At 47.4% G+C, this 12,898-nt stretch overlaps 1 protein-coding gene across 2 annotated transcripts; it reads right to left on the reverse strand.

The window, feature by feature from the left end:
* Positions 1-2,911: 2,911 nt before the first annotated feature.
* Positions 2,912-6,354, reverse strand: BHLHE22 (basic helix-loop-helix family member e22). Of its 2 annotated transcripts, none has more exons than XM_036829823.1 (2): positions 6,264-6,354; positions 2,912-4,503 (listed from the first exon to the last, which is right to left on the reverse strand). In XM_036829823.1, the coding sequence occupies exon 2, from the start codon at positions 4,163-4,165 to the stop codon at positions 3,077-3,079; it is 1,089 nt and encodes a 362-aa protein (XP_036685718.1). In that variant the 5' UTR covers positions 4,166-4,503; positions 6,264-6,354; the 3' UTR covers positions 2,912-3,076. The 2 variants fall into 2 exon arrangements, with proteins under 2 accessions (XP_036685718.1, XP_036685717.1); XM_036829822.1 differs by lacking the exon at positions 6,264-6,354 and adding an exon at positions 5,587-5,733.
* Positions 6,355-12,898: the final 6,544 nt, after the last annotated feature.

Raw genomic sequence — 12,898 nt, forward strand, 5'->3', positions numbered from 1 at the left:
AAGCAGTTAAACCTTGCAGCGAATGTGTCCCCTACAATGTTAACATGCAAAAAGTAAAAAAAAAAACAATTCGACTGATGGCGGCTGTGGTTAATTCCTAATCAGAATGATGGACAGCAGGGCCAGAACAATACAAACTAATGGCTGTGTTGCTGATCACTTTACCCCTTGATTAAAGGCACCCAATTACGGTGCAGAACAGTGTCATAATTATGTTTCTTAATCACATCCAGGAGGTTTAATTGCCTTAACGATGTGTTTCATTAAATGAATTTAGGTATTATAGTAGACAGTTTTCATACACAGTTGTTTTCAAATTAACATAATATTAGACATCGTCATGGAAATTGTTTTAATAATCATAATTAGACGCACCCAGGCTTTGTCTGGTAAATGCTGAGAGACGGGTCTCCTCCTGCCTGGGGGCCGCCCTGGTCTCTTCCCTCCCTCTACTCCCACTCCCAGACTGGGAGGGCTTCAGCTTCAAGGCCCTTTGCTGTTATGTTTTCTGAAAAGTTACAGGTTCTGATTAATCTTTTTTGATGGCAAGTGGAGCAGAAAATACCCTCCCTCACCCCCCACTAAGTTTGATGGCATTTAGGGATATCATTATGAGCTGAGGCTACACAGACCAAAACGCATTTAGCAAACTGCCTACAGAGGAAACACTATAACTTCACCACCACCATCTCTCTAACCTCCACCACAATAAAAATCAAACCTTCTAAATTTGAGGGCATTATTAAAGTCCAAATACAAGCCTATACAGACATTCTTTAATAGAATCAACACCCAACCCAAACATACTCCCTTACAAATCTCTTTAACAAGCAACACTAGAACATTGAAAAAATCTCTATGGGCATTGTTTACACATATAATTCAACCTGGTTGATTCTTCTGTCACAAAAAAAAAAGCAGGGGGAAGCTACAATACAATCCATCCTCAGAGAATCCAAATCCATTGCTTTTCCTTGGCTTTTAGGAAGTTGGAGATAGAAATTTTGATTAAAAACTCTTTAAGAAACTTTACCCTCTCTGATGGGCCCTGGCATAGTAGTTAACAATGCCATACAAAGTGGGAGAAGAATTCCAGGGAGAGCAGGGCCTTCAAAGTTCATGCCAGCAAACAGGAGCTCTGGACCTCCTCTGGGTCTCACCACTGACCCCATTTATCAATCCTCCAATGACCAGGCCCAGCCATCGCCCTTTAACAAGTAAACAAGTGAACTAGGGCTGCTCCTAATTGTGTATCCCTGACAAAACTTTAGTTCCACCTTCTCTGAAACTCCTTTCTTTTTTGTTACCTTTCAAGCAAAGAGTAACACAGAAGAGAGGTGATTGCTCCCTCCACAAAGCACAGCATAATGAAATGTTTGATCAAAATATTTTAATAAAGATTCTCTCTGACATAGATACACATACAAATGGTTGTACATAGCTGTCATAGTCTGATTGACCTATTTAATATATATATCATTCTTTACACATCCAAAACCCGCCAATAGATCCATCATAGCTCCCCACTCACCATCCAACCTGACAAGCTGAATTAGTATTATCTGCAAGGAGTGGAAAATAGCAGGACTCCATTTTTAAAAAAGGTTTTCTTGATTTTCATAGGATAGAAAGGCAGGCAAGCAGCCATGCAAACTAAAACTGAAAGCTCGCTTTGGGTAAATAGCTTCTTGCTCTTCCTTAGTTTTATTTTATTTCTTTTAAAAATTTTTTTAGAAAAATAACAAAGGATTTCACACCATAGGCAAATCAAACCAGTCTTTCAACTTAAATAATTCTCCACAGTTAAAATAACTTATATATGTATACATATACTAAAAGCAATTAAATTAGACCTTTTAAAAATGCACAGCACAGCCTGGAAAAATATTTGCTTAGCATGTTCTTACTTATAGGATCTATTGCTGTGATATCTTTCCTTTTTAGAATGCAAAGGAGTCCCCTTTCAAGAAAAGAGATCAATTCATTCATCAATTAAGAATACACCTTTCCTGTAATTTTTGGACTGAAGCAATTTATTAAAGCTCAATTTAAATACAGGGATGATGCAGCTGAAGATATCCAGGTGACCTTTGATAAACCTAAGCAGCTCAGATACATCAATATGTCTCTTCATACTTGTTGGCAAATAAACCCTTTTAAACACTTGGCACACAATATAAGTTAATCTATAAAACAGAATTTTAGAGGCATTAAAAAAAATCTGCACGTAAGACCCCATGACCTTAACACAGGATAAATACTGTTGATGTGGAAGGGTCATTGAAGAATAACAAATAAATACCATGAATCGTTAATACATCATTGCAGAGTGGAAAGTAACAAGGTGCACATAAATATTTTTAAATGCAATTCTTTCAGCCACAGTCAGTTTTTTGTTTTTGTTTTTTTAATATCACTCTTGCCAAAACTTTTGAGCATTTTCACAGGATTAAAGTTCAGAGACAATAAAAAATACAAGTCTTTCATAGCAACGTGTCTCTTCCTGTTTTTGTTTTTTTTCTTCACTTAAATAAATCTACATTTCAAGTTTTTCTCCTGGCTCAGAATCAAAATTTATTTTCAAGTGCCCTTTCTGATTTGTCTGAATGAATATTCCGTGCCACAAGCCACCCAACCCCGGACTCCTCCTCTCCCCCTCAGCACTAGCCAAATTCACAATTATTAGTAGGATTACTATTTTGCCATGTAATACTCTCCACGCTTAATAACACCTACTTCTCAACTTATTTTTTACCCTTAAAGGAAAACACTGCTTCCTCGCGGTCTAGGCTGCCACCAAAGTTGCCACTTTTCCGAGAAAAAAAGACATCCATACTCTATCCCAACTCCACCTCCCTCCTCCCTCCCTCCCCACCCCGAAGACCGAGATTCTGGGGATGTCGAGGCCAGAAGTCCCGTTTGTCTCTGATACTTCTCCGCAGTTCTCGCCTCTGCTTTGTTTTCTCTGCAAGTGTTTCACGACTACGAGAGGACCAAATAAAGGGGGGTGGGGAGCAGCTTTTCACTCTCCTCTAGCTTTGGGGTCGGTCTTATGTTTTTCGGGGGTGGGGGGTGTTTAAGGCTTCTCCGTGCACTGTTTGCAGAGGCTGGAGGAGACGCTATTGAACAGGGCGCACTTCTCCGGGCAGGAGGCGGCCGGGGGCAGCCCGGCGCTGAACGGGTAGCCGGCAGCCTGCTCGTAGGCGCCGAGCGCCGGGTGCAGGGCAGCGGCCGCCGCCGCCGCCGCCGCGGAGCTGGGCAGGGAGGCGGCCGAGATGGCCTGGCCCTGGTTGAGGTAGGCGACGAGGCGCCGCATCTCCTCCAGGGCCTGCGCCTGCATGAGGATGTAGTTCTTGGCGAGCAGCAGCGTAGCGATCTTGGAGAGCTTCCGCACCGAGGGGCTGTGCGCGTAGGGGATCACCGCGCGCAACTCGTCCAGCGCGTCGTTCAGGTCGTGCATCCGCCGGCGCTCCCGGGCGTTGATGTTGAGCCGCAGCGCCTTTTGCTCTTTGGATTTTTTGCTGCTGCTGCTGCCGCCGCCGCCGCCACCGCTGCCGCCGCTGCCCCCGCCGCCGCCGCCGGCCGGGCCCCCCGGGGGGGCGCTGGCGCCGCCGTGGAGGTGGGCGTTGGAGCAGCCCTCGGCCGCCTTGACGCCGCCGCCTCCCGCGCCCGGGGAGGCCCGTGGGTCTCCGCCGCCGGCCCGCAGAACCAGCTCGCAGCGGCCGTCGCTGTCGTCGTCGGGGCTCTGCTCGCCGCCGCTGCTCTCGGCCACCGAGCCGCGGCTGGCGCTCTCGCCGTATTTGAGGCACAGGGCGGCCCCAGCCGGCAGGCTGCTCAGGCTAGGGTCGCCCCCAACGCCGGCAGTGCCCACGAGCAGCCCGGGGACGCCCACCCCGCCGCCGCCGCCGCCGCCGCCGCCTCCCCCGGGCGGCGGCAACAGCAGCCCTGCCCCCTCGGGGTCAGCCGGCTCGAAGCAGCCCAGAGGCGACGAGGAGGAGGACGCCGGGCGCTCCCGAGGCGGCGGCGCCAGGGACAGGTCCATGCTCGGGGGCGGGGAGCGGAAAGCCGCCTCCAAGCGCTTGGCGGCGGAGGCGCTCAGGCTCTTGTGCAGGAAGAGGTCGTCTTCGCCCGCGGCGGCCGCGCCGAGGTGCAGCCCGCGCTCCATGGTCCGGCGCCGGCCGCCGCCGCCTGGGCTCGGGAGTCGGGCGGCGCTGCAGCCGCGCCCGAGCCGGGCTCTGGGGCTGGTGCGCGCGTCGGTCCCGGTGCTGCTGGCAGCCCTCTCCCCTTCTTTTTCTTTTTCGCCTTCCCCCGCGCTCGCCGCCTCCTCTTCTTCTTCTTCTTCGTCTCCAGCCGATGGTGCTGCCTGCTGGGGCTCACCATGGGCCGCGGCCCCGCATGGTGGGAGGGTGGGCGCGGAGGGAGTGGAGCCGCCGCCGCCGCCGCCGCCGCTCTGAGCCCAGCCCCGCGCCTCCTCTCCGCACCGTTTATCTTGCTTGGATTCACCTTCAAGAGATTTCCGGACCCATCAACCAGCCGCCGCCACAGACGGGGGAGTCTTTTACATCATTATCTCTGAGTAGGTTATTATGAAGAAGAGTCGCCTGTTGGGACAGCGCTTTCTACCCAATCAGGTTAACGTTTTAATTAATAGGATTAAAACGGTAACAAACAATCGCAGGCGCTATCTGGCCGCGAGTCTGAATAGTTTCATTTCCCAGGTCTGAAGACAGGCAGCAGCTAGAGCTTTATAAAAGGCGCCTGCTCCATTATTCTGCCTGCCATCTGTATACACAGCTTAGCGCATATGTTTGCAAGGCGCTGGGTCCTGTTAGTAACCCAACAACTGCCTTTAGCTTGACATGTGTGGCGACTTTCACTCATCAATGAGCACACTAAAAGCCCTACTTAGAGCCGAGGATGTTCTCTGCTCCTTCAGCAAATTGTAGATCGGCGGCGAAGCCTGGGAGTCCCGTGGAAAGCAGACGCCTCCCCCCACTGCACCCCCTCCCCACTGCCCTTCCCTCGCCACTGCTGTCTCATCTTGTGCTACATGACCCTTTCCTGGGGAGGCTGATACTCCACCCCTGTTCCTAGGATGACTCTGGTCTGGATGTGGAGATGGGATTTTCGGGGGGAAGTGGTGTCTCCGCTGGCTTGCCCCAAATTCACCCAAGATTCTTAGCTAGTAAGACAGCAAAGCAATCGCCCCCCCTCCCGCCCCCCAGAACACACTGCCTTATTCCGCCCCCGCTCACCCACTCCCTGCCCATTTTCCTACCCGGACTGAGGCTGGGGGGGGGGGGGGGCGGGGACGGAAAGGGAGGGGAGGAGGAGGAAAGAAAATGAAGATCGAGTTGCTTATGCAGCCCATTAGATTTTTTTAAAGGGAGGGGGTGCTTTTGCAGCCGTCTCCAAAGAACGGCTACAGTGATGGTGATTAATGAAGCACAGGATTTCCTAAACAGGAAGAAACTGATTGCTCAAACTTTCCTCAAGATGAAAATCCAGCTGTTTCGGAAGAGTCAACTTTACCGGTAGTCAGATCCTCTCACACACCAAGTGGGACATTTGTGCATATTTATTTACCCGGAAACGTAGCCGCCATAGCTAGGAAGCCATTCAGGGACATCTGGGTCTGCCTCGGTTGTTCTTAGAGGGAGAGGAAGGCGAAGTGTGAAAACAAGTGCTCCTCTTCGGATGGGAAATGGTACACGCGGTCTTCCAGCTCCTGTGTCCCGTGTCTGGGAGCACATGGTATTTAGCGGCTGGTTTTCATCCTTATGACATAAGTAAAAACAATATTTCCCAACACCCTCCAATAAATCTCTCTTATGTGGCAGAATTACTGAAGCTTATGAAATTTTTGGTTTCTCTGGTTTCATTAAAAACCTTTTAATTGTGGCTTTCAGAGTTGGCCCCAGGTGTTGGACTCTTTTCATTACATTTTGCTCTAATGTGATGAAATTCTAATTCTCTCCTTACCATATGGTTAAATTTCCCCACTGAGAATTAGTTGAAAAAGGAGAAATAATCTATTAATCTCTGTAATAGATTCACAAATGAGGTTCGCCACAGAACCTGTTTTTGAATGGTAATATCAGAACAGTTGGGCGCCTTATTTCATAAAGGAGGGGTGAGGACGGCATAGAAACGTCTGCATTTTCACCTGGAAAGGAGGAAAACGGGCCCAGCGGAATCTTTCCAAAATAATTGCCTGAGATTCAATCTCACCGGGACAGAAATGCTACGCAGTCGTCAGTTACCTTCGCGCCTTGGGATTGACTGGATCCCAAAGATTGAGAAAGAGCAGGCGAGCTGCGGGAGGCTTTCCAGCCTGGGACCCGGGCCGGCGGCTCTGGAAGGCTCGAGCCCGCCCACGTGTCTCGCCGGGGGACCGCAAAGCACGTAGACGTGCGGGGCGGCCCCTCGCTCACCGCTTCCCTCCCCACTCCGTCCCCCCGGCGCGCGCAGCTATTAACCTCCAGCTTTAGGAAGCTAAAGACACGCTCCTGTTACTGTTTTTCAATTAGCAGCTTTGTTGTCACCGGGATCATAAACAAAGGTTCTCTATAAACATAGGTGAGTCTTGTGTGCCTGATAATGACTGACCAAAGAACTCTGGCCACTTAGGGGAGGACCGAGGCTGGCACCGTCGTGCTCTGGGCGGAGTGGAGACACGTTTCCAGTGTCTGACTCGATTCTCCCTCTGGCTCCCCTTTATAGAGCGCTGGCACTTTCCGCAGGACGCCTGTATTCCTGCCGGCCACTCAGTGGGCACTGGAAGGGTGAAGGAGCTACCATGTCCGGGCCGGGTGGGAGCTATAGGGTTTAGCTACGAGCGCCACATGGGGCTATGCCCTGCAGGACCGGACTGGCCAAGCTGGGGCCACCGCCGAAAGCGGCCAAGGCGCCGCTAGATCCGCGACCCCCGACAGACTCCGGTCCTGCGCCGCTGTCAGATAACTCAGCCCCGAGAAGCACCTCCTGGCCCTTCCCGGACCCCACTTCCACGCCCTCCTTCCTCCCCCCCGCCCCCCCCGCTTCCGCCATCGAAACTTCCGGAACAAACTTTTGCGCAGCTGTATTTCACTCAGTAGGAGCCCCAAACCTCTTTCCTTGGCGGTTCAAGAAAATCCCCCTGGTCTCCTCGGAGGAGGTGACTGCTTAATAGTCCCTGGAAACTTAGCTTTGGGAAAGTGCTGAAGAATTTATAGGAGCTTTAAATGTGGGCCTCATAACAACCGTCGGGGAATGGTCTTTGAGGTTTATGCACTCGTAAACTTTTGCTGATTGCTTCTGGGAAGTTGTCAGGCACTTAAGGCTGCATTTATCTCACAGGGCAATGAAAACACATCTGCCCGGTGTCTCGTTACCTGGTTTAATCGTCGCCAGCCCCAAGTCACGGCCTAGGCTCTTTCTCCTCACTTGAGTGGGATCCCGCCGCCTGGTTTCGGGCCAGCGAAGGGCTGACGTCACCTGCTCACTTAGCACCCTCTGGCCGTAAGAGCTCCAGAAAGCTCTGCGCTTGAACTTTGCTATGCCAAGAAGAGGGGAAAGGGCCTGGGTTCCTGATATAACTAGCAAGTTGTAAGGAGAGCAGAGGAAAAGCCAAAATAAAAAATTTCTGGTTGCCTGGGAAGAAAGGGCGGGAAATTAGCCCGCGGCGAAAACTTCTGACCCACAGATGACCCCTGGAAATGAAACATTGGAAGCGAACTCCTCTGAGTCTGTGCAGTTTCAGAGAAGGTCAGGGTGAGTTACCGAAGCGATTGGCGGACAGGAAACGCAGGGGACTGTTTCCTCTGCCCAGTCATGGTGGGGCAGCTCAGGCCACTCCGTGGTCCAGACGGTGGGGTGGGCGCCATCGAGGGACACCCAGCAGGGAGCTCTTGGTACTGGGCTGGTTGGCGCATTGAGGCTGGTTGGTAGACACACATCAGGATAGGGAGCGTTCTTGGCCGAGTGTCGAGTACCAGATTTACAGACGCCAGCGCATGTTGTGCAAAGATGAATCCAGTTTTGTTACAGCAGGAAGGAACACACCTATGGCTTTGAAAGGATTCTTAAAATACTCAGCAAGCCGCACCGCATTGAAATTACAGAGCTATTGAGTTTTAGACCAAATTAATTTTTTAGGTCACTTATATTTCTTAGTGATCGTCTTCCTTAATATTTGCTTGAAATTTGAAATAGGAACCTACGTAAAATCAGAACGGAACACGATCTAATCCGTCATTAAAGAGCAAAGCCAGGAGTTCCTCTTTGTTATTTTTATAGCCCTGATAAACAGCTTATTACTGATCTAGATTTAAAAGTTAGGAGAACCCCCAAAGACTGGGATTTGAGTATCTGTGTTTTCTGAAAGGGAGAATTTTCCTTGTGTGTCTGCATTTCAATTTATCTATCTGAGAACATTCTAAAAAGTAAAAAGCAAAGTTTGGTAAAAATGACATGAACTTTCGCTTGGGAGCTGCTCAGGAAAAGCACATTCCCTGAGAGTGACGGAAACCCTCTGGGGGCTGCGCATCCCCTGCGGCTGAGGAGTCCAGCCTGGGAGGTCGCGTCAGGCAGGGACCGCGGCGACCCAGAGGGACTTTCTGTCGGAAAACGGCCGAGGAGTACTGGCTCCGAGCCGTCCTCCGCCGCGTCCAGCGCGCGCAAGCAGGGCGCGCCCCCAGCGCTCCAGGCCCGAGCACCCTTGGCCGCTCTCCAGCCCGTCAGAGGCGCGTTGACCTTGAAGTTGCATTTGCCTACCCCCCGCCCCACGCCGTCTGGTGGCTCTTGGGTCAGCTTGAAGCCCGCACAGCTGAGGTTCATCATCCTGCGCCCCCGCCGGGTTTGGGAACGCAGGATCTACTTGGTGGCGGAGAGCTTCAAGCCCATCAAGCTCCTGAAGTCAAGCCTTTCGGCCTCGTTTAGTCATCAATATTTTCTTACCCTCTTGGCTAGGTCCCACAAAGCTCACTGCAGAGAGATGCTATGGGTCCACGTGTGTGTTTGGGATTGGCGGGCCTAATGAGGAGGAGGGCAGCGAGGGTGCCGGGGCCCTGGGAGCTGGACCATCGCTGGCAGTGCGCCAAGGGCCCCAGCCTTACGATTGATCTGAAGTTCTTGGCAATTCCGAGGACTTTGACCTTGGAAAAGCAGGAACCTGTTGATATAAAGTTCTTTCGGGAAGATTTTCCCTTTGTGTATTTTAAAGAAAAGAGGTTGATCCTCAAGACTGTTTGGCGGCAAGTTGGTTGAAGTTTGAACAAACATTGAAGGGAAACACTCAGCCCCCAGACAAGCAGATTTTTCGGCGCGACGGCGCGCCCCACGCGGGCGCGCAGGCGGGTCCCCGGGCTCGCGGCGAAGGGCTCACCTGGCTCCCGAGGGATCTTCCCATTGCCGCGACTTTTAAGGGGAGGGGCACGGTATAGCGAGAGAAAAACTTGGCGCCTGTCTACCACTGCTGGGACCCCAGCGATCGGGTAGGATGCACGGATAGAGGAAAATTAGTGAAAAGAGTTTCTGAAGAATTCGCTCCCTCCTTCGTACCTGGGCGTACTCCTGCATTCAGTCGCTCTCCCTAGGGACCGATAATACTTATTTGTGTTACACGTGTTTCTCCTTCCGAAGCTTATCTTTATCGAATCTTGAAAAACATTCGATTTTTTTTTTTTTTTTTTTTTTTTTTAGAGAAAGAAAAATTGTTGGGATAAAAAAGTGAACACGTTTAGGGCTTGTCTGCTGTCCACGAATTAAGGAAGAAACAAACTGAAAAGGGCTCAGTTCTGCTTTGGGATTTTAGCTCTGAGATTTAAAACCCATAGCGCCATCTCCTGGCAATGAAGAGAATGTAGCGGTGGATGACAACAGCGTACCTAAATGCTGAATATGAAATATTCAAATATGAGAGACACACTTTATTTTACGCCTCAGAAATTATTTTAGTGATAAATTGATTGCGATGACAAAAGATGAGCTGGAAATTTATGATCATTAAAGGTTGTCAGACACAATCCTGGAAGCTAATTATTTGTGAATAGAAGTTTGTGTGTTACATTTACACACACATTGTTTTTATAGATTGGGATATAGTTATTATTTCTAGGGACTTGTGATAAAATATGATTCTTTAATTTATCATAAATACATAATTTGATGGAAGAAATTAAATCACAGATTAATTTCTAAATCAGGATCTGAACTAGTTATTTTACGCAAAAAATACTGTAACTTTATAAATACCTCAGTGCTCTCGGGCATTAATTGACTAGTGAAAAGCAATTGCTGAATTACTATTCGGATACTTTAATCACCAAAACATTTCTCGTTCAAGTATGGGTTTATTCAGTAAAAGCAGTTCTCTTGGTTTACTTTTTGTGGATGATGCTTCCCATATAGGATAGAAAGGAGATTACTGTGAACTGATGGTGTGTGGAGACATAAATTTTCCTCCTAGTTCCTCATTGAATTTTGCTATTCAACATGAGTAAAGAATCTGCCCCGTTTTTCTCAATAGTCCTTCACTTTCTTTAACAGTCTTATCATCTCACAATCTTTCAGAATGTCTAATTTAGGCTTTCTGAGCCTGAAATTTCATCTGAAGCTAAATTGTTTTCCAAAAATTTAATGCACGTAATAGAACCATGGATACCTAACACTTTCGTGAATTAAAATATTTCTAAAGTATGAGTATTTTTGCCAGCTTTGCTCCCTTTTGTAAGAAAGATTGAAATCCAGTATAGAGATGACACCCCAATTAAGAACATTTCTCATCTATGATGATATGCCCAGGCCAGCTGCTTGAAATACAAATAAAAGTAGATATGCTTTTTGTAGTGTACAAAATATTATGAATATCCTTCAAAAATATTGTAGATCAAACAGACAAATGTAAACTTCACTTCAGTTGAAAGATTAATTTTATTTGATTAATTAAAGTGAAGCTCTATTAAGCCAAATATTTGGACTCATTTACTCTGTCAATGTAAGCCTTCCTGCTTGAAAGAAATTTGATTATATATAGGAGGAACTAGATAAACAGATGGTTAGCTAGAGAGCTTTTCACAGTTGAAATTTTTAAACTTAACATGGATAAGTTTGACACCTTCTCAAACATCTTCGATGAGGTCATTTGATCTATTCTAGCAATGCAGTATTGCTGCACAGAATCATTTTAACTTATGTTTAAGAAACATTTGACTTGGTTTTCCTATTAATGTATTTGGATTAAAACTGTACTGTTTTGAGTAGTCCACTTGGAAATACACACACACACACACACACATTTGTGCTATATTTTCACAGTGGTAAGCAAGTATTAAAAAAGGAAATCAACAGCGGCAAGGCATCATGACAAGAATGCCTTAACATAAAAATAACATTCCTCTGATGAAATATTTCATTCAGACTACCTGAAGGGGGCCATCATTTGCTTACAGTAACATTGGCAAGCAAACCAGGATATCTGTCTGTTGTCCTGCAATGCCAGTGTGGAGAATGGATGATGTTACCATGTGGCGGAGAGAGATGAAAGATAATCCTCAAAATGACTTAAGAGTCTCCTAGGCCTTAGGTACTTATGAAAAGAAAAAAAAAAAAATCTCCCATCGCCTTCACAGATAAGAAGTTGAGGTTTTCCTAGGAAGGTTGTTTTGTGATCCATGTACATACTTAAATATCCTTACTCCCCTGAGTTACCTCCCATATTCCCATTGTTTTTGAGAACAAGGGTCATGGGGACAGAAAGGAAGAAAAAGGAAGGACGGATAGAAAGAAAGAAGGCTGAGGAAAAGTAGGTATGCAGAATAGAGGCCAAAGGATGCACTTAGGGTATTTGGTGTATGTGGAAAATGCTTGTCTCATGAAGATGCAGTCTGCTTTTCTTTTAAAAAGAAGTTTTTCCATCCCTGGTGGGGGAACTAAGATCCCGCAAGCCACGTGGCATGGCCATAAATAAATAAATAAATAAAAATAAAAAGAAGTTTTTGAATTATGATTTTTACACATGTCCAAACCTGATTGCACTTCTCTGTGATTACTTTAAAAGATATGAGTAGGTGTAGTAGAAATAGCAGATCCCGGGCAGAGTAACTGTGTAATCTTTGGCAATTTCCTTGATCCTACTTAGCTTCCAGAGGAAAATGGATCCATTCATCTGCCTTTCCTGACCACCCCTGGGTGTTACTCAAAGGAGACCTTGTGGAAGCATTTTGTAAACACTAAAATGTTATGTGAATTGAATGTTAGCACTTTATTATGCTTCTTTGACTGTTTCATCTAAACCAGTTCCATCACCTTTAATTATCATTATTGGTTTGTATTTTATTTACTTAAAAAAAAATCACAGCTCTCAGGTGCTGGCAGATTTTAGAGCACCTTTCACTGCTGGGGCCATGTTGGAGGGTCCTGGGAGTAGGAGCGATAGGTACTGGACCTTTTATGTTCCCACCATCAGAACCCATCTCCTCCACTGCTCTCCCCTCTTCTGAATATCCCTACGCCCTGCTTGGGGAGCACTTGCTCTCTTTCTGCGATCTTGGATGAATGAATTTGCCTCTAGCCAGTTACAAAGTGGTCACCATAGTGTGATTTGACTGAACTAACTGGTGTATGGATGGAGAAATGGCCATGGATTTGGTGCAAAGTCAATTCTGACTTGGACATCCCCCTGTACTTCTATCCTCCACCACAAGCTTCTATTATAAAGCTTCCAAATGTGTGGACCACGCTTTTCAACTTAGTGACATTTGTTAAATTAATGATTGCATCATTTTCCTTTCTTCTGTCTAGATCATTAATATAAAAGCTTCGTGAACCCAGATCTATCACTGGTCTTAGTATGGTACTTGTTTCTTCCTTCCCACCGCTGGATACATCAGTGCTATTATTATCTCTGTTGTTTATGGTC

This window comes from Balaenoptera musculus, chromosome 17 (genome assembly GCF_009873245.2).
Source record: "Balaenoptera musculus isolate JJ_BM4_2016_0621 chromosome 17, mBalMus1.pri.v3, whole genome shotgun sequence".
NCBI classification, from domain to species: Eukaryota; Metazoa; Chordata; class Mammalia; order Artiodactyla; family Balaenopteridae; genus Balaenoptera; species Balaenoptera musculus.